This window comes from Neolamprologus multifasciatus, chromosome 5 (assembly GCF_963576455.1).
Source record: "Neolamprologus multifasciatus chromosome 5, fNeoMul1.2, whole genome shotgun sequence".
Lineage (NCBI taxonomy): Eukaryota > Metazoa > Chordata > Actinopteri > Cichliformes > Cichlidae > Neolamprologus > Neolamprologus multifasciatus.
The window spans coordinates 24,666,188-24,694,007 of record NC_140443.1 but is presented as its reverse complement, the minus strand read 5'-3'; the positions used below and the strand labels follow the sequence as shown (position 1 = coordinate 24,694,007).

The window sequence follows — 27,820 nt, the reverse complement described above, 5'->3', positions numbered from 1 at the left end:
ATACACTGGTGAGTATAAAGCTGGGGCTGGCAACTTGTACATGGGAAGCACGGGCATGCAGTGGTTACCAGTGCTCTCTGTCAAAGCATAAAGGTTCTGGGTTTGAACTTGCAAGTTTTGGGGCCTGTCTATGTGGCGTTCACATGTCTGCATCTCATCTGGACTCATCTGCAACCCTATCCTGTGAGGACTTTGACCTGGGAATGCAACGTGTGAATCCCAGTAAAACAAAGAGTCATCATTGTGTGCGTATGCCTGTGCTTACAGTAGAGGACTGTCAGTCTTCAAATTCGGTTTTTTGGAAAGGGTTCTTTTTTTCTTTTTTTGTGCCTTTTTGAGATTTATGTCAGCTGCAGCTTAAGTGTTCTTAAACCATGGCTGCCAAAAGTACTTGTTATTATATTCTAACAACAGCATGCAGCTTCTGTCATCAGCGAAAGCCCCGCTTTCAGCACCCATTCACCTTTACGCTTTCCAAAACAGCAGATGAGCGTTTGTCTGTTTTAATGGCAGTCGATAATCACCGTCCTCAATAGGCTTCCTAAAGGACACCCCTGTGGTGCTTTTGCTTTTCTGAACTCTCCTCTGTTCAGTCACAGTGTGCAGTTTGTGGCCTGAGGATCAGTGAAAGGCACCAGGAGGCTAAGCGCTCTACCTTCTTTTATTCTTGATCACCATTTTAGACAAAAGCTGCAGAGTGGAATGGATTAGGAGATCTGTGCTTGGAACATGGCAATGAGATCTGAACACTGAGGGGAAAGCATTTCACTAAAAAAACGCAGCATATGGAATTGACCCTGTACAACTGTGAGCTTCTGTTCATTACCCTACAGTATATATTAAAAGAAAAATATGCATGTGTGATATTTTTCAGTAATATATTTTGACATACAAGGGCAGTCCAAATTTCCCAGAAACTAATGTACAGCACAGCAAAATGGGGCTATTTAATCTGCATTTATAAATTAGTTAACATCTGCCTCCAGATGGTTCTGTGAGATGGTTAGAAGAAATTGAGAGCCTTTAGGGAAGGTAGAGAGAGTGTCTCTTGCAATGAAGCTGTCTTCTTTTTGAGTAATCGTCATCCAGTGCCCTCTGGAGGGATTTTCCCACAGATGGTTGTCTGCTTGTGTGAGTTTGTTAGAATCCCCTGTATTTAGCCTCACCCAGATCCATGTAGGTAATGATGGCAAACATTTTGATGCATGGTGAGCATTCATTACACTTTAATTGCACAGTGATAAGTCCAACTTTCGCTGTTATTGGTAGAGTGAGAAAGGAAACTTCCATTTCTGTATTAAGAGAATAATGCTCTCACTATCTTAGAGTTACTGGAAAGGAATATGAATACATGAGTGAGTGAGCAGTCTCAGCCATTGTTCTTCAGTCATAAATGAGCTGGAAGTTAATTAATGTCTGAAAATCTTCTCAAAAAATCTGAAGGCAAAAGCAGCGGAAGCCTCGAATGTTCAAAAATAAGACACCTGTCACTTGAGCGTGAACTCATTACTGCTGATTATGATTTCCTCTGTGACGGTAAAATCTGAGTTGTCAGTAGTCCAGCAGATGGTTTGAGTTAGAACGATAAACATATTTTACATATTTTGTTTTACAGATTGAGTAAATGGGGTTTGGTTAAAACTGAACTAATTGTATTTAATCTGTGAGGAAATGCCGGTAGAGTTAAATGGTAAATGGCCTGTATTTGTATAGTCCTGCTGCTTTTCTGCTTTTCTAGTCCTTAAGGACCCCAAAGTGCTTTACACTACATTCAGTCATTCACCCATTCACACACACATTCACACACTGGCAATGGCAAGCTACATTGTAGCCACAGCTGCCCTGGGGCGCACTGACAGAGGCGAGGCTGCCGGACACAGGCGCCACCGGGCCCTCTGACCACCACCAGTAGGCAAATATGGGGTTAGTATCTTGCCCAAGGATATTTGGCATGCAGCCAGGAGGCAGCCTGGGATCGAACCACCAACCTTCTGATTAGTGGCTGACCTGCTCTGCCACCTGAGCTACAGCCACCCTATTAAGTCTGATGTACCTTTGAACAATTTTCAGCACCACAGATTTAAAGTGTGAATCTGAAATGTAATAAATGGTACTGGAGTGGAGAAAGTTCTGATGTGTGAGAATCAAATCTAGGCCAAAGCTGACTTTGTCACTGACTTTTCTATGTGGAAAACTGCAGGCAGTGAAACTGTACAGATGAGTCATATTCAAAGGCAGGACTCTGAAGGCCTTGAAACAGGGCTACATTATATCTGAGCAGCTAGGCTGGAGTGACAATGTCTGCAAAAACATCTGTAAGACGAATTTCAATTGATTATTTCTTGAAAGGTTTCCTCAAAAAGAAGTTTTTGCATTCACTTAAATTAGGATTAAATAAAAATAAATCAATATTTTAGTTCTTTTGTAGGTTTAGTTAGTAAATATGTACAATAATTGTGAGCAGGTATTGTGCTTTGGTCAGTAAAAATGTAAAATACACTGCAGATACATATTTTAAAATTATTCAAATTCATTTAATAGCTAGTTTTACAGTTAACGGACACTTTTCCTCACTTTTTGACACTTTGAAAATATATAAGGCTTCTCTGAGACTAAGCTAACAGAGACAAAGTTTCTGCCCTCTAAAGGTTCTTTCTTTTACCTTCCCATCTTCTCCTTCGGTTCAAACTTCTCATTTTTCCCTGTTGATCACTGGTGAATTTCAGGCTCTCAGTCAAGCTGCTGCTCTGAGTGAATCAATGAGGGACTATTCTTTGCTAGAGTGCTCTTCTGGAAGGCCTCCAGCACAATTTTGCTGTCAAGAAGTCTGATTATGTACAATGGCCCTTGGTCCTAGATACTAGCTTTTGTGCTTCTAGCTACTTGAATGCTTTAAACCCTTGTTTGATTGAGAAGAGTTACAAGTACATTTATGTATTTTTATAGCAATTTACTACAAACTTTGAGAACTTTCGATAAGTTAAAATGTTCAGTAATGCATTAAAAAAAATAATGCATTATTTCTTAATGTATTATTTGTAACATATACACCGAGACAGTGTAAATGTTACAAATAATGGTCTAAGGAGCTTGAAAAAAAAAAAGCTTAAAGAAAGAAGTCCTGATGCTTTTCTTTCCAAGCTCATCAGACCTTGCAACATTTTAACCCCATCTCCTTCAAAGTTTGTGCATTCAGAACTGCTCTTCTACATACTTTGGCTGTAACAAGTGGTTATTTGAGTTACTGTTGCCTTTCTACTTTCTATCAGCTTGAAGCAGTCTGACCATTCTCTTCTAACACCAGCATTTTCTGCCAAAGAACTGCTGCTCGCTGGATAATTTCTTTTTTTCAGAACAATTTTGAGATAGTTTGGTGGGAAAATCTGAGTAGATCAGCAGTTTCTGAAATACTCAGAACTCCCTGTGGCACTCAAAGTCACTTTAATCACCTTTCTTCAGCATTCAGATGCATAGTTTGAACCTCAGCAAAGTAGCAGGATTGAAAATTTCAGGAGATAGCAGGAGATGTTAACATGTTCTCACTGTGTTATTATGCAGTGTCAGATCTCCTGCTGAGCTTCACACTAAAAGGATCAGAGAAATTGATATGTTAAAAGCATCGAACACATTTTTTTTTGTGGCACTTACAAAGTAGAATTCAAATCCAAGAAAAAGGAAACAGACATAATTTGGTTCTTAATCAAGACATGTGCTAATTTCGAAAGAAAAGAGAGAAGATTGGTTACACCTTTTCAGTTTCCCCTTTCTGCTTTTCTCATCCTTCTTGCATACCCCTCAGGCAAAATTAATTTAGCTGTGTTATTCACAGCAGGTTTGTTAGCTGGCTTGAGTCTTTGACTCCCTGAAGAGTTTTGTAATTACAGATTCCGACCACTGTGAATAAAAATAGTGTGTATGTGTGCAATTGTGTGTCAGTATGGGTTGTCATAGTCCAAACGAATAAACATGACTGACCACTCACTGTGCTTTACTCTACATGCCACATTCTTCAGTTCCGGCACACATTCAAGCACATTACACACCTACACACACTGTTGATTTACAGCTCCCCTTTTTATTTTTTTAAAACATCTGTGGGTATAATCCTCTGGGTACCCTGGAGGATCTGTGAAGCTTTGCGTTAATGCCTGCATACACTGTTGCATCGACTGTTGTCTGTTTTTGTTAAGAAGATAAAAAAAAGTTCTTTCTTTTAGCGCGTCCTACGTTATTGCAAGACTAGCTTTCTAATTTTTCCAGATCCACTTCAAAGAGAAAAAAAAACCTTACTGCCGGCTTGGCACCTTAATTAGATTACTGTTTCAGGTTTTCAGTAATACGAGGGAGCAGTATCTATCGTGTGGCATCCTCAAGAGGACCTATCTCTGTAACTGTTACAAATTATAAATCAAGTCTGAGCTGTTGAAAATCAATAGCAAGGTGCAAATTAGATCTTATTTGATTTTTCATCTCCCTCTTTCAACACAAGAAATGAGAAGGATGGGTTTTTTGTATGAACAATATAGAAAGAAACAAGCAAAAATAAATTGTTGTTGACAGACTGCATTTGGAGACGAATTGACTTGTTTTGTTTTGTTGAGGAAGAGACTCATCATTGTGATGATTATCATAAGATTTCACTTACAATCACAGAGAAAATAAATCTTTAGACTGCTTCTGATACACAGACTTAGCCAGAGATACTAGATTATACTAGATACTAGATAGATATCCTTAAATACAAAAAACTAATGATATCAAATATATCAAAATGATAGATATTCTACCATATTCGATTTTGAAATTTCCTACACTTCCTTATTAATAATACAGTAAAAGCAAATGTCTGGAGTCACCTCTCATTTCTTTATACTTTCTTTATAGAAAATGTGAAATTGGTGGAGCAATTTATTGACACAGCATATAAGGCAAAACCAGAGTTTGCAGATTTCTAATGACACTAAAAGTCAATATTTGGTGTGACAGCCTTCTTCAACATAGTCTAAGTTCTCTTAGATAAGACTTCTTGTAATTTCTTTAAGTAATCTTCAGGAGTTGTTGTCCAGGCTTCTTGAAGGACATTGCACATAGCAAGCAGGTTTGGCCCGGATCTGGTATCAAGCCGGCACTGCTGGTTGACTTCTGGCGTGATAAGAAGTATATCATCCAGATATGGGCCAGGCCTGGCATAGATGGCACTGTCTATGTGATGGCATGCCACATCTGGCTCAATTGTGGTTTGGTGTATGTGGCCCAGGCCCATAGAAAACAGGTCTGGCCTGGATCCGGCATCAAGCTGGCACTTCTGACTGACCGGTGTCATGGCAGAACCAACCAGATGTGGACCAGATCTGGCAATGATGGCACTATTTATGTTCCTATTTTCCTATTTTAGTTAGAAGACCCAAATGCCATGTTACAATACTAAACTGCTGCTATACTGGTAGCCAACGTTTCAAATGCAGATTTGACAGGTTTGTGAGTGTACACTTTATCCAAAACCTAGTGACGGTTTACTCGTCTTTGCCAGTGGGTGGCTGTAGCTCAGGCGGTAGAGTAGGTCACCTATTGATTGCAAGGTTAGTGCTTTGATCCCTGGCTCCTCCAGTCTGCATCTCAAGAGTGTGAATGTGTATGAATGTAGTTAGGAAGTACTCAATTTAGAGAAAGTGTGTGTGATTGGGTGAATACGGCATGTTGTATAGAGCACTTTGAGTAATCTGGGAGAGTAGAAAAGCGCTATAAAACACTCAGTTTTATAGCTCTGTTCACTGTCTGAACAGAGTTTTACCATGGTGCTTTTGCACTACTATGTTCTGGCACATGTTGTTATTACATGGCTTGATTAAGGTACACATTAGGCTGACATCTGGGGCCAGAGCTGAAACTGTTCTGGGGCAGCACAGGACCAGCAGTGTGTCAGCAACTGGCCCGTGGCTGCACACAACTTACACATGGCCCACGTACCGCAAAGAATGACGGCCCTTTGGTGGCCCAGATCAGGTTTGCTAGAGGTGATCCACACATGGACCAGCGCAGGACCACCAGTGTGTCTGCAACTGGCCTTATGCTGTGTGTGTGTGGATCATTGTCATGCTGAAAAGTGAAGCAGTTGTCAATCAGGTTTTTTCTAGATGGTATTGCATGGGTGATCAAAATCAGACGATACTTCTCTGTGTTTATAATTCCATCGATTTCACTGGTTGTAATGCAGCTCCAAACCATGACAGAGCCACCACCCTGTTTTACAAATGGCTGTAGACACTCACTGTTGTACTTCTCAAAACCACTCCATCAGACCTGTTGCCAGTGATTTTCCTCCCATTTCTCTTTCTTGAGGATGGCTTCTTGACAGCCACCCTTCCACTGAGACTGTTTCTCATGATGCTTCTGTGAACAGTAGATGGGTCACCTGAAGGGTCAAATGCATCTCTCAGGTCCTGTGTCAGGTGTTTGCTGATTTTTTTGCTCTCACTTGAGGACATGACTTTTAGATACTGTTCATCTGTTGTAGATCGTTTTTAGGCCTGCCAGTTCTTCTTTTATCCTCCACTTGTCCAGTTTCCTTCAATTTTTTAAGGACACACCAGATAGCATGCTGAGATATGCCAAGTGTTTGACTAATACCTTTTTGGGATTCACCTTGTTCCTCTAAAAATAGTATTCAATGCCTGGTACTTAGCTATAGTACTAGGCATAGAAATATACTGTTTTATACTGTTTCATCTCTTGTATTAGGCGTTGTTTTATGTTTGAATGATTTATAGATCAGCATTAAGAGGTTCAACAAACAAAACCCAAAGAAGTGAGGAGTGACTAAAGATTTTTATACAGTACTGTATGTTGGTAGCAATTAGGAAATCTTGCTTTTTGTGGCTAAAGTGGCTTTGCTCTGCTGCTACCATGCAGCTTGTCAGCACTGCACAGTTCCACTCAAGCAACTGTAAACTCTTTTGTCTGTTGATTTTACTTTCTCAGTGGCCCCAAGTTAATGGTCTATTTCAGGGAGAGGGAATTGATTTAGTTACATGAGCTAAAGGAAGAAATGAGTAGAGACTGATGTAAATATGGTTTCATTTGTCCTTTGAAAGCTGTTTTTTTTTTTTTCCTTTTAGTCAGTTCGTGCCAAGAGACATTGTGTGAGTGCGCATGTGAAAGAAACCCCCAAACTCTTGCATTTTTGTTGCATCACTCAGCAAAGCAACCAGGATGGTTTCCCCACCTGAGGATCGATCAGAGTCTTTTACAGTGTGCTTCAAAAGCCTCCATCAGCCTCCTCAAACACGTACACACACAACCACCTGACAACAGTGCTGACAGCACTTACGCACACAGCTGGAGAGCACTCCAGTCTTTTGACATTAGTATGTTGTGCAAAGACCTGAGAACATAAGTGAATTCCATCAATCATTTTCTGAAATTTTCAGTAAACTGTAGCTGAAAATACAATATTTCGTGCAAGTGTCATTGGGGTTTAACTTGTGAGTAGAATAACTCTAGGCTCTGTCTAAAATATCATGGGCCTCCTTCAATAATAGTATTTCTCATACAGTCCTTTGTCGTACTTCTAGTTTTTATCAGTAAATGCTAAATGTGTTTTTAGACTAAAACTTTAAAAACATGTGACTAGGCCTAGGGAAAGGTTGTGGTTTGGCTTAAATATTTAGAACAGTGACACATCTTGCTTTTTACGTCAAAGCAGCATTGACATTTTAAATAATTAATGAAGACTCACATAATTAATTGAAGCTAATTCATTTTTACAGTATGCATTATTAAAATCTTAAAAAATAAAACTAGTAGCCAGGAAACATGTTTACAGGAAAAATGAAAACATGTTGTGGTCTTTTACGTGGGTCTGATCATATCTTCGTGCAAACCTGTCATAAATATGGCTGTCCTTTTGCTTTTCGCCAAAACATTGCCTGCAACACGGTTCCAAGTCACATTGCTATTCCGGGGAAATAAGGGCTTTCTTGACATCAAATCATGGCTAGACTTAAGGTTTCTAAGGTGGTAGTGCATGGCATTGGAAACTGGATCTATTGTATCCAAAGCACGATCAGGCAGAGCAAACGTGGCGACATTATCAGAAAATCAATACATCAGACCTTGTTTGTAAATGAGCGAACAGAAAGGAGACAGAAAGGTGAGCTGGAAAAGAAACTAAATCACAGAAATTATTAAACAAACCAAAACCATTCCTGGATTAAGAGGCGATGTGGTTTAAGATGTATGAGAGATTGTTAATGGTTTCAGGTTTTTTTTTTAACTATTTGCCCTCGTAGACCAAACACACATAGTTTATCCTATGTTTCTTTAAAGTTTTGCATTACAGTGACTTTACAGTGTAAGATAAAGACCCTGCAAAAAATTCAGCAGGTCACCTGAACTTAAACCTGCTTTTAGGTGCTATCAAACTAATATAACACAGTAAGGATTTTTGGCTATTTAGTTATTTAGAAATAGCTGTCAGAGGTCTACATGCACTCATCATATACATGGATGCCCTGGTAATTTTGGGCTTTTAATGACTTATTCAAACTATTCTTTTTACAGGGTGGAATGATTGTGCAGGCATTATTCTGGCTGGATATTTGACCACTCTTCTTGGCAGATCTCCAAAAGTTGATTCTGTTCATCTGGATGTGGTGTTTTGTGGGAGAAACGTTTCATCACTCATCCAAGTGACTTCTTCAGTCTCAGCTGACTGCAGGTTTCCCCAAATCTTATAAACAGTACATTTGCATAATGACTGAAACCAGCCCACTGAAGGAACAATGGGCCAAGAGGTCAGTTCCTTAATCTTAATTATGCAAATTCTCATGACCATTGATCAACAACCACTGACCAAAACCCACTGATCAAAGACCACTGATCAATGGCCATGAGCACCATTCACAGAGAGTTGGGGAATGGCTGCAATCACAGCATTGTAAGATGTCAAAAGATGTACCCTTAGGTCCTCTCCTCGATTCAGAGATGGTCTTTCCCTTTTCACGTAAATCTCCTTGAATCCACGCTCAAACCAGCGTTCCTCCCTGTCCAGGATGTGTATATCATCATCATTGAAAGAGTGTCCACTGGCCTGTAGGTGTAAATAGACTGCAGAGTCCTGACCTGACGAGGTAGCTCTTCTGTGTTGTGCCATCCGCTTCGCCAGAGGTTGTTTGGTTTCCCCGATGTATAAATCCTGGCAATCCTCCTGGCACTTAACAGCGTACACTATGTTACTCTGTTTGTGTCGGGTTGACCCGATCTTTGGGATGGACCAGTTTTTGGCGCAGCGTGTTTTGGGGTTTAAAAGCCACAGAGACCCGGTGTTTAGAAAAAATGCGTCTCAACTGTTCCGATACTCCTGACACATATGGGATCACTACAGGTTTTCGCTTGGGCAGCGGTTGTTCTTTTCTCCTGGATTGGCTGGAGCTTTCTTTAGATGCCTTCCCAGCTTTGACAAAAGTCCAGCTGGGATAACCACATTTACTCAGGGCCTTCTTGATGTGCTGTTCTTCTGCCTCCCTGGCCGCTGTGTCAGTGGGGATGGTATTCGCTCTGTGTTGTAGCGTCCTGATGACACCCAGTTTGTGCTCCAGTGGATGATGAGAGTCAAACCTTAGATACTGATCTGTATGTGTAGGTTTACGGTACACGTCAGTTTTTAGATGTCCCCCATTACTGATGGAAATCTCACAGTCTAAGAAGGCTAACCAGCCACTTTTCATATCCTCCCTGGTGAATTTAATGTGTCGGTCCACCGAGTTAATGTGATCCGTGAATTGTAGTACGTCCTGAGATTTGATTTTCACCCAGGTGTCATCCACATATCTGAACCAATGACTCGGTGGTGTTCCAGGGTAGGATCGCAAAGCCCTCTTTTCCACTTCTTCCATGTTCAAATTGGCCACATGGGTGAAACTGGGGAGCCCATGGCACACCCATGTTTCTGCCTGTAGAACTGACCCTTGTATGTGAAGTAGGTGGAATGAAGACACAGTTCCAAAAGCAAACACACTTGGTCGATGCTGAGAGTGGTCCTGTTGCTGAGGTTGGGGTCATCCTGTAATCTCTTACGCACTACCTCCAACGGTTCCGTGACTGGGATGCAAGTGAAAGGTCTTCTTGGCAGAGTTTGCGGAGTTCAGTTAAATTGGTTGCTTTCCTGGTCCCACTCAGGTTTTAGGCATAATAGGCTTGAGGTCAGGGCTTTGGGAAGACTGTTCCAGAAGCTTAATGTGATCCTGCTTTACCTATTCCTGTCAGGTTCTGGGTCCTTCTTACCCAGCGTTTTGTTTCCTTGTGATATTTTTGTATTTTTGGTTATGTCTTGGTTCTTTAGTAGTCTTTCTTTAGTTATGTTTTCTGTCTTGTTTTCCCAGCCGTCATGTCTGCCTCTCTCCCTCGTGCTCCTCAGTGTTACTGTTATGGGGGTAATTGACAATAATGTCATTAGTGCATTCAAATTTTAATCCCTTACACTACTTGTTACTGTAAAATAAAACACAATACTGCCCCACATGGATAATAAAATAAACAGCTCATGAATTATACAGTTAACATGTTCCATCTTAATAACAGTAAACTTTAGGGTCACAATGGTGCAACAGCTGAGACAGAAAACTGTTCCAAAATAGTGATATTATAATACAATCACACCTTACTGCCACATACTCAAGAACATCTACACACAGACAAATCTGGAACAATTAACCATCGTTTGCATTGAGAAAATCCCAGGACCCAAATACACTGCAGGAGCAGAGAATTTCAGGTCTCTGACAGCATGTTCAGTAAAGTTAGCTGGGGCAAGGCCATTTAATGATTTCTGCACAAAAAGAAGTTTGTATCTCAATCTGTAGCTAACAGGGAGCCAGTGAAGCGAGGTGATTAATGGGGTTTCTTTTGCTTGAAAACTGGTGCAGAGGTCTGAGCTGCAGTCAGGATTAAGAGGTCAGAGTAACACCAGCAATAATGAATTCTTCCACACACAAGCGCCCCTGAGTCCAATATGATTACCAGATTTTTGTAAAAAAAATTATTTGATTAATGGAGTGGTCACGATTTTCAATTTTCTAGATTTTCTAACAAGGCCGAAGTAAATCCATGGCAGTATATCAACTCTTCTACAGGAGCTGAATAAAACCTAAATAATAAAATTGTGGGAGGGAGTAAATAGTGTTGGGGTTAGTTCACCAGCTATTGCCTTCTGGTGTACAGTAATCGTGAATTGATTTCCTTATTGATAGACAGTCAATAGCTATGTGGCTGTAAACCTAGGAAATGTTCATCTGTAAGAGAATGTTCATTCCCACATACATTCTCAAGATATTAAGGCAAATATATATATATTTCTTATCAAACAGAATTGTATCTCGTAAAGTAAGAGAAAAGACTGAAATGTGTAGGCTTCAAAGAAACAGACCATTGCCTCCCCACGCTCTCTCTGAGTTGAGTATAATAAGCGAAACAAGGGGGCAGAGTCTTTGATGGCCTTCCTGATGTTCAAAATCTCTTTTTTTCTCTTTGAAATTGAGATTTGATGAAAATTGATCCGAAGCATGTCAATTAGCAAGTAAACTCAATCTGCATAACATTATAATACTGCCAAGCAGAGAATATCTCTGAATAGTTTAGCTTTGAGCAAGGAATTAAGCGATAATACAATTAATTATGTGACATCAACAGCAACATAAAGAAAAGTGTTCGAAAGCATGTTTACTCAATGAGCATTTCGATGATTTCTTTGCTTGTCTATCTGCTTTTATAGCATTTCTTCACTCTCTATTTAACCCTGTAAAACCCGAACCAATGAATAATTAGCAACAAGTCTAATTTTTCTAACATACCTTCTAAACAAATATCAATTTGCATGAGTTTTAAAAATCACACTAAAGATCTAAAGATCTCAAAAACTCAAAAAAACAAAAATGGTGTTACAGGGTTGAAGCTTTAACCCTTTAAAACCGGTCGGAGCGGGCACGCTCTGTTTTGCGTAACTATTTTTAAATCCCGGTAGCTCTGCAACCACATAAGCTAGCGCAATAATTTTTTTTGCATATGAAACCGGAGGAGTTGTACTTACATCTTATGCCATCAGCTTGCCCTAGGTCACAGTTTCCTTCCACATACAGCTTTGCAAAAACTGCATAAAAAGCACTTGCAGCAACAAAAACATAATATTCCCGAAACACGCTTTGCTGATCCGATCAGCTGTTCATAACACTTCCTATGTTGGAATAGACGTCAGCGTGAACTTTCGCATGTCTGCCATTACCTGCCCGAAACCGGAAGTGACGTCATTTCGCGGAAATGTAGTTTTTTTTTACCATCAGGGCCTCATGAGCCTATACTGGTGTTTTTAAAAGTTATGTTTGACTTTATGACTTTCTGTGTCGTTTCTGGGATGCTTAGGACTCATATTGCACTGCTGGAAATAGTTTATTTTGATGCATATGCTGCTTTTTTGCAAATTTGCATTATAATATTTATTTTCGTTTTTCCTGCAGTATATAAAAATTGGTGTATTTCAAAAATAAAACTATAAAGACACTCAAAATAAATTTTTTGTGGTGGGAAACTATTTTGTGCAACTTTTTTGTATTTACAGTTTTGAGGGATAAGCCTCTTAAATTTCTCTAACTAGAAATATATGTTAAAAAAGCAAAAACGATTTTAAATTTTTTGGTAGTTTATTTCACTTTTTCGCAATTTATATCATTACTATGCACTTAATGCATACATATTTTTAAAATTTGGGCTATAATGGTTGTATTGATGTATAGCAACTTGAAATGCTCCCAAAAATGGCACTACAGCATGTAAAAATATAATATAAGCTCTGGCGGACTTGGTTCTATGGTAGGTCTTAAAGGGTTAATCCAGTTTTCTGAACAGGTGACGTCATGATGGGTTTACTTGTCACTACAACTTAGTATTAACTCTAATAATGAAGCCAAGATGAAAGGAAATTAAGGCATCAGTGACTGTCTCTATATGAGATCATCTGTATATGAACAATATGAACTATTGTGTGCTGATTAGAAAGTCAGAGCAAACAAACTAAAATCAATTCAAGTCAAACCAGAACTCATCTCTGCTCTCTAATTGCTACATGTTCACCAGCCAAAAAGTTGAACAAATCTATGTGGTATCTATCTGTATCCCCTAAAGACTGATTAGCTGCATCAAACATTAAGACATCTAAAACTGCCAGCACATATTTTTAAATCCTTCTAAACAGGATTGGCTAAGATGGAACATATGTCTGTGCTTATTAAAATCATCTGAGTCAAATAAAAAATAAGAAAACATGAGTTAGACTTGAATAGTTGGATAGTTTGTTGTTGAGAATAGTCAAGAGAACTTGTTCAGAGATAGAAAATACACAAATTAGCCTTGATTTCCACAGCAGCCTCACTGATCAATTTAAAGCCAATAAGTGGGAAAGAAAAAAAAAAGATGTTTTTTTCTTTGATTTCTGTTAAGTTTTTATTGTTTTCTTGATTTCCTTTCACAGAGGGATTCCAGGAAAGAAATGTGGAACTATTATCCTGACTGCAGAGGAGCTGAGCAACTGTCGAGTGAGTAAACCATAATAATCCCCCCTGCCAAACACTTATTAGCAAGCAAACATCTGCTAGCAAAGCCTGGTTAAACAGACATCACACATAAAGTGGATAGAGAAACATGGAAGCTGGAAGGGACAAAAGAAACCAAGGCTCATAGAAACATCCTTTTGTCCACTTTAAGAAACTACCCCATAATAGTTTTAAGAAGTTGGTACTGGTCACCTTGAAATAATTTCAAAAACTCATCCCAGTAGTGTGTTGATTTACTGTCTACTGTCTGTCTTTGTTCCCCATGAGGTGCAATATATGATTATTTTTAATCTAAACAACTTTTCTTACAATTTCTACAAAAATGATGGTTGTATGAATTATTGAATTAAGAGAAATCTATATTCTCAAAATGTGGCCTCAGGCAATGGTACCGTGTTTGTTTGTTATAGATTCTTTGTCAGCCTTCACTGTATAATCCACTGGCTTTGAAAATGGAGGAAGAGTAAAATTTCACAGCAGAAAATACCTAATTTTGAAAAATTGAACATACGGTTAAAAATATGGACGGCACAGTGGTTAGTTCTGTTGTTTCACAGGAAGATGGTCATGGGTCTGAATCCATGAGCCCGCTATCCTGGAGGTTCTAACTCGGCCATAGATGTGAATGTGAATAGTACTCTGTCTCTATGGGATGGCCTTGTGACAGAATGGTGACCTATCCAGGGTGTACCCTACCCCTCACTGTGTGACAGCTGGGGTAGACTCCAGTCACTGCCATGACCCTGAACTGGATAAGTGGAAGAAAATGCATGGTTGGATGTCTCTAAATGCCTACTGGTGATGCTAGAATTCTCAACGCATGTAAGCATATAACTCAGTGGAAAGAATCAGGGATCCCTAGTACCACACTTCATCGCTCTCCCTTATAGACCTAGGAGCATCCAAGGGAAAAAAGAATATGAGATGAGAAAGAAAATAAGGATGAAGACACAAAAGAAAAGTTAGAACTCAGTATGGCACCTGTGCAGTTTCACTGCTTGAACCTTCATTAGTTAGCAATAAAAACGCTGAAGATTATTTTCTGATGATCAGCTAATCAAGTCATTGGTGCAACCGTAGCGTTTGTTTATCAGTCTGGATGTTTGCACATCTACCCATCTGTATAAAAATGTATAAAAAAAACCCAACCTATCATGCACACAGACTCGGCTGCTCGGTGTTACACACTGCGCGCTGACCTGCTCTCTAATGAAAGGATCCGAGAACATGGTGTGGTGAATGTTGAATGCCTCCTCAGCCAACTCTGGTATACAGATTTTAAATGGTTCACTGGGGTTCCAGCATACAAAGTAAAACAGGAACATGTGAATACAAGAAGCTGTCCAAAGAGAAAAGAAATAACGTAGAGAGCGCGAAAGGGAAAGAAAAAATGGCACAATGAAAATGAAAGATCAAACGAGCGGTGATAAGATGATGAAACAGACATTTCTGCGTGTACAGAGTGTGTCTAGATGAGAGAAAAAGACACAATCAAACAGATAGAAACAGTCACAAAGGCACTGAGATTAATCAATATAGGGTTATTTCACGCCTGGTGTAAAACCAGCTCTTAGCTATAAAAACTGCTTGGCTGATGATAGTGTGGGACTGAGTGATGGTTAATTAAAATGTCGTCCTGCCTGACCTTGTCCCCTGCAGCCTGTGGGATGCACATGCATAAACACACACATACAACACATTTGTATACTGTCTCTTTCACACATTTGGTCACCAACTGCAGCCGGTACTCATATTAGAAGCATTGTGCAAAATGTTTTGTTAAATTTTAGGTCACCTGCACAAGCTGGAGTTTGTATGTGAAAAGGGTCACTTATAGTAAATGACCCAGTCTAAAAATATCAGCCGCACTTTCTATCGCAGCTAGGTAATAATGTGGTAATAGTGGAATTACGTGGAAACAAAAAGGTAATAACATGGACTTAGCAAGTTTGTGCTAGCCGCCAAACTAGTATCCATGTAATTCTCTCAAATCAACATTGTGCCAGAGCAATATCACATTGACCTTGATGTAACTGGGTAACTTGTAAGCAGCAATGCAGAAACTGGGCATAATAATAATGGGGAAGCAAATGTATGTGCATAAGACAAAACAAATTAGTAATGGTATAGTAAAGGTATAGTAACAATATAATAACCTGCTAGCAATAAAATGGCAAACCTGTTTTTTTTAATATATATAATGATCTGTGGTAGTAACCTTATAATAAATAAGTTAATTTTGTTTTATGCTAATTGAAAATATGATGATAAAATTACCATAATGCTGAAATTATTCTTTTGTCCCCAGTATTAGTCTTTATTTGAAGGTAACAATATATATGTTTAATGTTGTGGCTTATTACCTGAAAACACCTGATAAACAGAAGTTATATTACCTGATGATTTCTGTGTAATAACCAACAATCAGGGCAACAAAGTGCCTGTTTCTATTTAAGGCCAAATTAATAACCTATAAAAACAAGGTCCAAGAAACATGTGGTAGCTTCTCAATACTTTTATGACTTTCCTATTACTTTTGTAATGAAGTGGTAATAACTTAGTCTAGTCTGTTTACTCCACTATTACTACATTATTACTCATCTGTAATAGAAAGTGCGAAAAAAAAATATCTACTAATGCTGAGCTATCCTAGAGAGCTTTACAGACAGTCTTAGCTCAGTTTATTACAGTCAAGAACTATACTCAAGGTTAGTCAAAATAGGTCACCTCATATTCTATTTTTACACCAGATGCCCTTCCCAACGCAACCCCCTGAGACAGTTGTGTCTCCTCCTGGTATCAAACCAGGGATCTTTTGATTGTGAGGCAAATGTATATAGTGCTACACTATATAGACTATACTATTTAAAGATTTTCACTCTCACAGCTCTTTTAGCCTTCTCTTCAGCCATAGACAATAGATTTTTTAATAATAAAATGCCTATTCCTGTAACTAAACCTAAAAATCAAACAACTTGTAAACTCTGCTATATATCACGTACCTTCTTCACCACGTCTGTGTGACGATTGTTTGAAATTTCTCTCTCTATATAATTCTCTATAATTTAGACATTTGCTATCCCTGGAGAGACACTAACGTCTTGACCTGAGTACAGTTCACTGGATTTTGTGAACATGACTTTGTAATGATGGCCTCGCTGGTGGGTCTGGCAAGGTTTAAGAGGTTAACATGAATTAAGTATTCATGAGCTGGCGTTATTACCAGTTTCTCTTTATGATGTAGTCCCAGTAGAAGCGAGCATGCGGTGGGCCAGTATTTCTTTAAAGTCTTTTTGCTTACACAGTCTACAGCAGGAAGTTTTAATACATCTGTTCGCATAAATGATTAAACTTTATCAGCCTCATTTGCATACGTAAAGTGCTGCAACAACAATAAAAGTACTGCAAAGATCAAGTAACTTTGGAAAAGCTTTACAGTGTTTCACTGTAGTTTCTGTAGTTCTTATATGGATATTAGAAGAAATGCAAGTACATTAAAGATGCAGTCTGGGGTCCTGCAAAGGGGCCGTGTGTATAGAGTCTCTTGAGATGATGAATAACAGCAAAACGTTATACTGGGATGTAATGCAATGTAGCATGTGGCTCCACATTTACCTTTGTGGCCCTCAACCTCTGTTCTCTATTTGCAAATCAGCATTATTAACGACCCCTTATGGACCTCTTAATTACTGCTTTTTTTGTTAATATGTCTCTTGCAGCCTATAAGCTTATGGGCTATCCAATCAAAATGTTTGACTTTCCTACCTAGTGTGTGATAATCTCAATTTCAGGGTGGAACTTTATTATAACCTTTCTTTATTTCGACCTACTGCCACAACATAATTATTTTTATCCTTTACCAGGGTCGAGTAATGTTTGCACATACCCAGTATGTGCAAAATGAATCAAAGTGTGTTCCCCTACATTTTATCTCTCAGTATAAGGTTTCGTACTCCACCGTGATCATGCCAGTAGCAGACTTTTAAGTGTAGATCAAAGACAGTGAAAAAATATATCTTCACCCCTCAGTTGGCGATGCTGTAGACTAGAGCTGGCTCGTGCCAAAAAATGAATGTTAACCCACTGAAACATCCTCTCTCTACATTTTGTATGGTCTACGGATGCAATTAGTCTATATCACTAGACCTTATGGGTTACACTGGCTTTCGGGGATAAAATCATTAAGCTTTAAATGTGAAAAAGAAAAACATTACCCATTATTAACGCTTTCTCAGAAGCTCCGCGTCTTCATATGCAACTTTTAGATAAACAAAATAGGTATTGCCAGAAATGTTCCATGTTGTATTACCCTGATTGAATTATTATTGATTACACGAAGGCTAATATATTAAAAATAAAATAAAACAAAACAAATGCAACCCCGATTAAAATATGTTCTATTATTTATCCGTCTCTGATTTCCGCAAAGATTGACTTTGATAAATCTGAATTATATGGACAAAATACCATGAGAGCTTATGAAACGGAGCTAGCAATTAAAGACAAGACTGTTCTCCTATTTAATCAAGTTTATGAGCCATGGAGCAAAGTAATCAATCTGAGTATACTGAAACATTTCCCCAACTCTGTGTGCTGGTTATTAAAAGTTCTTGCTGCTATCTAAACATGGTAAATTTAAAAATATTAGGTCACGTAAATTTGATTAACACCCACTTGCTGACGCTATCAACACACCCGAAGCAACCAATTTGCGGGGGTGGTTATGGCTTCATGCAAATTTCAAATGTTTCGGGAATCCTAAATCCTGCAGGAGTTCTGACAACGTGGCCGCTCCCCCTCCAAATCTAGCGGCTGTATTTTCACTTGGTAGTGTGCTGACTTTTCTTGCACACAGTTCTGGATGTACACAGTATCCTCATGGTAACACTGACCACCTAATCTTTTCCAGTACATGTACTATATCACTGAATCCCACTGGCAATAAGGCAACTCTTTCTTCACAAAGTGGGAGCACAGAAGCTTGTTTTTGCCCCCAGCATCTCTATATTTGCTCTTGCTTTAAGAGAAACTTCCACCACATTAAAAGCTAATAGATCCCCGTGAGGATTTTCATTTTGCTTTAATTGCTGAAATTTAACTGCCTGCCCGACTATTTGACATCTGTGTGATTGACCAAAACAGCCAGTGGAGAAGTTTCCTTACTAAGAGTACAGATGTTTACTCTTTGCATGTGTAACAGCCAGGAACTTAATTTGCTTTCTGACAGGCCCCGATATATATGTCTTTTTTGCTTCTTTGATTCTGATTGATCTTTCTGTCATTGTGATGACGACGAAACATTCTCGTCTGAGCAGAGCAGTTTCCTAAATCCGAATGGCAGCCTCCTCGTCTGTTCGCCTCCACTTGCCGTGCTTCCATTTTTCTTTTTTAAAATCTTCTTTGATGCCTCTAAATTCCACTTCAGATTGTACCGTACATCTGAAGGGCAGCCTTCAGAACATTTGGTGTGGAGCAAAGTGGAACAGGTTTTCGATCAGCGTGAGCAGAGAACAAATGGAAAATACAGTATTGAAATGTAGAAAGGAGGAAAAACCTGGAGCGGCTGGAAATGGGGTCATTAGAAGATGCTTTGTGTGTGGAGGAGAAATTGCTTCTGCATAATTCCCCTCATGTACACTGTTTGATAAACTTATTAAATTCTACAAACCATCATGAAAACATAGACCACAAATTCAGATTTATTGCAGCTATAAATCAAGCAAGAACAGAGAAAAGTAAGATATTAGCTATTCACTTGTGATCAACGCTGCTTCCGGGTCCAAGCTCCTACTGCGTTCACTGAGGCTCTTGTTTGTGTTGTAATTCTATCTTATTTTATTTAATATAATAAACAAGCCCATAAAAGTAATCAGTGATCACTGTTGGCCTGTCTGACTTTTTATTAGCAATAATCATGTGCTGCACATTTTTAAGCTCAGTTTTTAAAAGCTTATGATGGAACTACAGCCCATGTGTTCACAGTTTACCAGGCACCAAATATATGAAAGATTCAGAAAATAATCACTCTGATGCTAACCATTTCAGTGAGGACAATGAAGCTTAGGATCAGATATTTTTCAGAGTGAGTAATTCAAACCACGCAGCAGCATGTTAGTGACTAACCTCGTGTTGTGGACGGTCCGTTTTCAGCATTTGTCTCTGCTCATCAGGAACCCTCACACTGACTTTTACTGAGGGGAAAAACATTAATAGTCATCCTCCATCTTTGCTGTTCTAATGTGATTATATTATCCTAACAGTAGCTCTGTAGCTAGCAACGAGGTAGAATACGATTATTATAAATTATATACCAGCTAGCCTAACTTCAATACCCTGCAAACATTGCTTCTGTTTATGTATATCACCGTAACTATGATATATGGTATATATACCATTTTATATCAGTCCATCTTTATATTTGAAACTAGCGAGCTAACTTCCTGCTAACTTCTAAGCCCATTAAACTTCCTAAATCCTCTTTCTTCATTGATGCTTGGATGTTAAACTTTAGTATACCTGGGAGAGCAGCAACACTCGTCACTGTATTGGAAATTAAAAGATTGGGTTGGGATTTTAAATTCTCAGTGATGCCACAGTGTTTGCTTGAGTTTGGGAACTGAAGAAGAGTTTGGACCCAGATGATGTCAAACTTAGAAAGTGGGTTAAGTGGGTTTGTGTAATAACTGTCACAGTTTATAATGACTGGACAATCAATATGATCATGTATGTTAGTGATCATAAATCTGTGCTCTCATACATCACTGAACACAGAAAGACAGCATACTAGCCCACTAAGCCCATCTTTGACTCACTGTTTCCTCTCAGACTCATCAATTGGGCCTTTAATGAATTTGCTGATTGCCCCTTTTTCTTTTTTCTTTTTCTGCATTAAACCCCAACAACACACTGGCTAACACTAATTCAGGCCTATGTGTTTCTAATAAATTAGTTTATAGTATACATTTTCTAATTTGTCTTCTTTTTTTCGTAATTCATGTGTCAGTAACTGTTTCTGCTCTGACACAAACAGTCCTTCCTTATTCCCCCCTGAGGGTGTGAATGTGTCTCTACCTAGTCTTTGTCCCTCTAGCTAAATATTGATACTGCCATTCTCTCCATATTAGCAAAGGGCTGTTGATCACAAAGCAGGAGTGCAAAAGTGTGTGTGTTTGTGGCTCAGAGTGTTAATGAGGCAGAAGCAGATGCATATTTAATATCCTCTACATGCTGTCATCATAAATGCTTTTATGTGCCTGTCAACTCCTCGGAGATTTGGTGTGTCTTTACTTGCTGACTCAAAGCAGCAGCAACATTGCTACACACCCAACCACCCACACACATACACACGCATTGCTATTAATTTACACTAATATTTATATTAATAGAACAGTAAAAAAAATATGATCTGCTGTCTATTTTTTTTTAAATGTTTTATTACAGCATCTTTAGATGGTTGTGGGCTGTGGGCAACATGACAAGGTCGGTATTGGTTGTGAGGCAACTTCAGCTATATTTAGAGGACTTTACTGAGGGTTAGATGAACACAAATTGTCAGGTTGCAGCTGGATCCCTAAAACTCCTTCAGGACCAAACAACTGCTAAACTGCTTGAAAGCTTGCTGTCGATACTCTGTAGCAGATGTGTAAAATAAACCACGCAAATCCCAGACTGCCGTTTTAACTGGATTTCTGGGAGCAGTTTAACAACCTTTATCAGGAGAATATCTTTTGATTTACTACACCCTTGCATCTGTTATTGAAACTTAACTTACAAATTCCTCAAACTCTGTTGAGGGTTTATATTTACTATTTCAGTCTTTATTTTTTATGCATTTCATTTTACTGGACACAGATTAAAAATCTTTGAAGGAAGCAGGGGACAAGTTTTGAATGCTATCTTCCTCACAGGCAATAGCAGCCAAACATTTAGGCCAAAATCTCCTTCAAAGTTGTCTCCATGTGGACATCTACACTGCCTCCACCTTTCCTGCTACTTTTAGGACAAACCCTGGAGGTATTGTTTCACAGTGGACCTCAAAACTGTGCAGAGAACAAACATCAAGTTGCGCCTGAAAGTGATTCATGTAAATATTTTTGCTACTGATGAGAATCTGGTGTCTGAAAAAAATCCAGAAAGCAAACAGCAGTGAAAGAGTCTGCACAAAACCCAGAGGTAGCACATCAGGAGCGGAGCATGACCAGTAGCTTGCTGGTGATTTAAAGTAGCTGCAGCAGCTGAAGTGGTGCAGAGGTGCCCAAGGAGTTGAGGATTTGTGTATTTTTTGATTATCTTTATGCAGTATGCACGGGCACACACATGCTTGCAGTTAGTGGGTTGGGAAAGTGTTGTAAAGCAGAAAATGGACTGTTGTTAAAAATTATTGATTGAATTAATTTAGTGTGACCATTCAGGCCTACCTAGTGCCCTGGAACTGATCTAAATTTCTGTCTGTGGTCCTGTAGCCTATGGCCAGTTTATTAATAATTTTTTATAAGGTGCACGGACACACTTTTGCTGCAATATGCGCCTTCAGAGGTTTAAAAATGCAAGTGTGCTTCAGCCGAGGGCAGTATGAACCGAGAGCTCGAGTGGTTTCACGAGCAGTAAGAAACTTGTTGAAGTCAGGCACTTGTTGAAATGGAAAATATTCCTCGAGTATCCAGGGATGGGATGAAAGAAAGAGCCAGAGATGAAATAAAATCTGTTGCTACAGCGAAAAAAATTCTACTTCTCACATTCATACTCATACATATGCTTGTGCATCAATCAGTAAGCAGTGTGGGTGTCAGCACTCTCCCTCAGGATTAAAAGACTGTTTTTTTAAGAGAATGAAAGCGAGTGAGCGAGTAAGCTCAATGTAGGAGGTCTGTGTCAAACGCCAGTCATGTAGTGTGCGTGTGTCCTCAGGCTGAGGGCAGAATACAGATAAAGTTCCTCACTGGCTGCTGGATTGGATGTAATGTTTTCTTGAGTGCGCTGCAGCGTGCCTGCCCGTGTCTGATAAAAGTAGTGAGAGGACACTGTAGCAACATGCAAACAGGAATTAAAACGCATTTGTGTATAAAGACACTCAAGCCCTCACTCCCAAACCCGGCCTGTCACATCTACAATCTCACACACATTCTTTTGCTGATTTGCCACTCGGCACATGACCAAACATGAGGTGCAAGCTGCAACATTAAATAGCTATTAAGCTATCATTAGTGGCGCCATGGCTGCCCAGTGGAAGGCCTGAGGCTCTGACAACAACAGCAATCTACTGTTATAGCATCTAAATGTACTGTAATGAACCCACTGTGTTTCAGAGATTAGCTACAGCTCATGTGCCAGAGATCAGTCAGGCCCCATCTCTGTCAGTCCCCATCTCCGCACACAGGGAGAGCCCAGAACACGGACCGGCAGCAGTAAACAAGTAGTACTACAATGCTAAACAGCGGACAAGTGATTTATATTTGGAGCTTTAAAAAGCGCTACATTTCATGATAAACAGCAGTGGGAGAAAATGCAAAATCAGGCCCATTTGTTAGAGAAAGTGGGAGTACTACAGATGAAGAATACGAGCTGTTTTGCAGTAAGAATTAATCTCACAGCATCTGCTGCTGGCCTCTGATTTATTTGTGGTGTATAATGTTTTTTTTGTGGTCTTTGTTTATCTTTGTTTATCCACAATAGCCATAGGTCACCCACCCTCACAGCTCATTTCTCTTAGAGATATGCTAGGGTGTAAGCATAAGAATTCCATTAACTGGTTAACTGCCAACAATAACAATACGTTTCAGCGTAAATGTTTTCATTAAGTTCCAATAAAACTGTTTTTAACAACACAAGCTCTGCTCATATTATTGGAAGTTATCCGTGTGGTCTTATAAGTCAAAGTCTGACTTTATGTGGCCGTGTAAACAAGAAAGGTTCAAATCGAAAGCCTGAACTCTTGGCTCACAGGAATTCATTTTAACATGTCTCAATTTAATATGAAATTCTGATGGAAAAGCATAAAAGGTCCCTGTAAGTGCGTCCAACCCTCCTCAGAACATATTAGACACACCGAAGCCCCAAGCTCAAAGCATACTTTGTGTTTGGTGTTCCTCTGAGGCCGAAATGAACCTGAAGCATCGGACACATCCCAGATGCTGTGACAGGTATCAGAAGACGTTAACTTGATGACTATTACTCATGCTAGAATTAGACTTGGTAAGCAGATGACACAAATTTTAGCAAGACTGCTACTAGATGGATACGGTACATTGATTACAATGTCTGTGCGCGCACACACATGTGCGCGTAGTGGATCATTAGGTCGTGTTTATAGATAAAGCTGGAGTGGACTCTAGGCCGAGTGCCAGAGCTTGACAGAGCAAGACCATATAAGCAGGTGACATTTACACTACACAGACTAAAGCATTAGATAGTCATATGTCTAAATCCATTCCTCGTATAAATAAATGGAAAGTATTTTGCCAAAATATTATACTATACCTCAAGAAATAAGCTTTTTGTTTTTTCAGCAGCAGTGTCGAGAATTCTCACATGCATGAGCGCATGTATGTGTGAGAATGTAGTGGGCAGACAGTGAGTCCTAACTCTTTTAGACTCCCACTGAAGCTAATTTTTGCTGATCTTCAGCAGTTAGATGGTGTCTTATGTCTATGTGAAATGTCAGTATGAAAAAGTCCAAAACCATTCAATTTCACATTTGAAAATCTACCAAAGTCTCCATCCGTCTGTCCATCCATGCACTCAGCTGCCCAGCCAGTCATTTTCTTAATCACTTATCCATTTCAGGGTTCAGAGAGTTCTGGTGTATCCCGCAGGTGGAGTGCACACTGGACCCAGACAGCCAGTCCATCACAGGGCCCACATAAAACTCACATAAAAGCTGAATATTGTTAATTTTTTAATTTGATTTTATTTCATCTTTATTTAAGCACTCAATTTACAAGAAAGAACTTTTTCAGACAACATAATAAAATTACAATTATAAAAATAAAAAGAGAAAATTATGTAATGTTTATACAAGAACATGTTCCAAGTTATGATTTCACAACATTATCGATTGAAAGACTTAAATTTAAATTGATTATACATTGAAAACCCCAGTAACTGTGACTATATGTCAGTAATGAATACATAGATGCAAAATGCATTTTTTTAAATTTGTGAGATTTTCTATATTTCCATGAATGACAGACAAAAATATCAGATTTTCCTAAAAGTAGATACAGAAAAAGCTGCATTTATCAGGGAAGATTGCATGTGAACTTTTAATTTGAAAACTATTTCAATCAGTGGTTTGAAATTCAACCTGTAAGCTGATGTGCCAGTTTTTTCCTGCAGTCATACCCTCATATCAGACTCAACAGTGGCACTTTGGATTTGGAAAAAGAGGAAACAAATGTTGAAGGTCATATTTTAACTGCTGTGTGAACAGATGGTATCGGCATGTGCGATTCCCAGTGCAAAAGGAGGTGTGATGGTCTTTCCTGGTGACACTGTTGACCTTTTTTTTAGCTAACAAGTCCTCACGTGTGAATTCTGTCGGCAAAGCTCCAGGAAACGACCTCAAGAAGCTGGTTGAGGGAAAGCCAAGAATCTGCAAAGCTCCTATCAGACGCACAGTTTTGATGTCTTTAGTAATGTTTAAAAAACCAACAACAACAACAAAAAAGCACAGAAACGACAATAACACTGACAGTCCAGATGTCTGACTGTCACTGTAAAAAATATACACAACTACACAAACTACAGTATGTCAGAAAACGTGAAATGAAAAGATGCTTTTTCATCATGCAGTATTCAGTATCCTATTGTGTGATGCACAAACAGCTGCATCCATCTGTTGCCCTCCTGCAAGCTGTGAAGACAAAAGTGGAGAAGTAGGAAGCAAGATCAGAAATAGGCCACCATGAATAAAATCACAAAGAACTAACGAGGAACATTCCCATGCATCCCTACAGGATAGTGCCACCATGCAGTTTTGTGCCAACAAGCTGGACAAAAAGGACTTCTTTGGCAAGTCAGACCCTTTCATGGTTTTCTACAGAAGCAACGAGGATGGAACGTGAGTGCTGCTTGTGATTTTGTCTTACACTGGGAAGCGTTTGAGGAAGGCTCCTGAGACATAATCCATGGAGCTCCAGTCTTGGTGCGGTGGTCTAATTCAAAGGTGCTGCATTTGCCATGTTAAGTCCATGATTGAAATGCACAACATTTAGTGGAACAGTACAGACAAAAACAGCAAAATATGATTATTAGAGAGGGGCTGGAGTGGTTCATGAAGTGCGTACACCCCAGAAAGCTGTGTACAGAGGCATCTATCCAGTTCACACCACAACCACAACTCCCATGACTATGCCTTACATAAAACACTCCAGGAGAGCAAATTGGAAAAAGAGGCAATTAATGTAAGAAGCATAAAATGAACAGATAAAGAAAAACACTGCATCTGCACCTGCCTTTTAAACCAATAGGAAAAACAGTTTCTGAGGCAATTCACGTAGGGATGCACAAGAGTCTCCTATCTCCTCACGCTTTCCCAGAGTGCTGTTTAGCCTCCCAGAGGGCTTTGCAATTATCATGGAGTCAGCGATATCTGCCAACAGATGCTTTACCAAGTGTTGTGTTAGTGTAGTTTGAGGTTTTTTTCATGCATTTTTCTCTTTATGTTAACAGCTTGGGAAACCAATCCCCATAGGCATGCTACATGTTGGTGGCCAGAGGAGGTTCATGGTTAAACGTGTCACAGGGGTCTGAAAGGCTTGAGGCAATTAGTAGTGCATGAGTAATCCAGGCCTTTGGGTAAAAAGGCAGGATTAAAACTATGATACGTTGTTGCTTTTTAGGAGGTTTTTTTTGTCTGCAAAACATTTTAGATATCAAAGGAATCCATTAGCATATCATAGTCTCACCTGCGGTCAAAGATAGGGAATTAAAAAGCTAGACAAAATATAAAATTATTCGTTATGGTCTAAAATATGTGAGACTGGCCTAGCCCTATTTAAGACTGCAAGATTTTCTTTATTGTTTTGCCCATCTCTTACATTACTTGCTTCTTCCCTCTTATTTGCATAGTTTTGTATTTCTCTCTGGCTTGTGTAAGCAACAGAGGACAAATTTTATTTCACTGTTTTCTTGAATATATTTGATAACATTCGTTCTCCTTCCCTAGGTTTACTATCTGCCACAAAACTGAGGTGGTGAAGAACACATTAAATCCAGTGTGGCAGCCTTTTACCATCCCAGTACGAGCACTCTGCAATGGAGATTATGACAGGTACAACACTTTACACTTTCTTATCTGCATATCTGCTGTTTTCCCCACACTGTTGCATTTGGGTCTGTTGACCTTCTCTTTCTACCTGATAATAAATATAATACACACACCATGAACAGTCGGTAATGTTGAAATGAGAGATGGTGATGTAGCAATAAATTTACAATTCTCTTTGAACAAGCTTTTCTCTTATAAAATTAAACAGTTAAAAATGCTGCACTTGAAGGTATCAGCCAACATGGGCTTACAAACCAGTTAGCAACCAATTGCTGACTGGCTGTGAGTGGTTGCTGAAAGTTGCTGACAATCACTGTAAAATTAATTGCTAAAGCCCCATTCATACAGGTCTAGAGACCAGTCATTGACTCTGGTAACTGCCAGTTGCTAGGGAAGAGTGTATAATCCTTGACCTGTTGCGATTGCTAGAGGTTACTGCTAGTTGCTATTGTCAAATAAGTTGCTAAGAGCTCCTTACAATTGCTTTGGTCTAGGGATGCACTGATACCACTTTTTTGGAAACGAGTACGAGTACTTGCATTTCAGTACTCGCCGATACCGAGTACTTAATAAAACATGATTTAAATTAGCAGGTAACAGCTTTAGTCCTATAATTTAACAAAAAACAAACAAACAAGGGACTAGTTTGGAATTAAGAACATTTATTTAAAATGAAAAGCATGTTGTATGCAACATATTACAGAATAAATAATTATAAAAAAACAAAATTTAATTTTAAATTTGTTTGTCTGTTTCTTTGTTTAGAAGTCTCACTAGCACAGTCACAGCTGGGATGACATCAGAGGCTAGTGCGCCTTAGCTGCTCACCTTTTTTAGTTAGTTCCTCAAAGGGGGCGAGGATGGCAACAGTCGTCTCCATAAGAGCCCATTGGTGAGCGGTGAGATAGTCAGGGAGTTCATGCTCGGACACATACACGCCCAGCACTCGCTTTTG

The 27,820-nt window shown here is 39.2% G+C and overlaps 1 protein-coding gene and 1 long non-coding RNA gene across 7 annotated transcripts in view; both read left to right on the top strand.

Moving 5' to 3' along the window:
• Positions 1-12,651, top strand: part of LOC146518806 (uncharacterized) — a 35,452-nt gene extending 22,801 nt beyond the window's left edge. Inside the window, exon 3 of the long non-coding RNA XR_014874003.1 lies at positions 94-12,651. This is a non-coding gene — a long non-coding RNA (uncharacterized LOC146518806). The remainder of the gene's footprint in view (positions 1-93) is intronic.
• The window catches only part of cpne5b (copine Vb), a 132,711-nt gene that overhangs the window by 72,473 nt on the left and 32,418 nt on the right, over positions 1-27,820 (top strand). For all 6 annotated transcript variants that reach the window (XM_085158904.1, XM_085158905.1, XM_085158907.1 and 3 more), the window contains 3 exons: positions 13,517-13,580; positions 25,553-25,656; positions 26,764-26,868. In XM_085158904.1, coding sequence (XP_085015030.1) covers positions 13,517-13,580; positions 25,553-25,656; positions 26,764-26,868 — 273 coding nt within the window. The remainder of the gene's footprint in view (positions 1-13,516; positions 13,581-25,552; positions 25,657-26,763; positions 26,869-27,820) is intronic.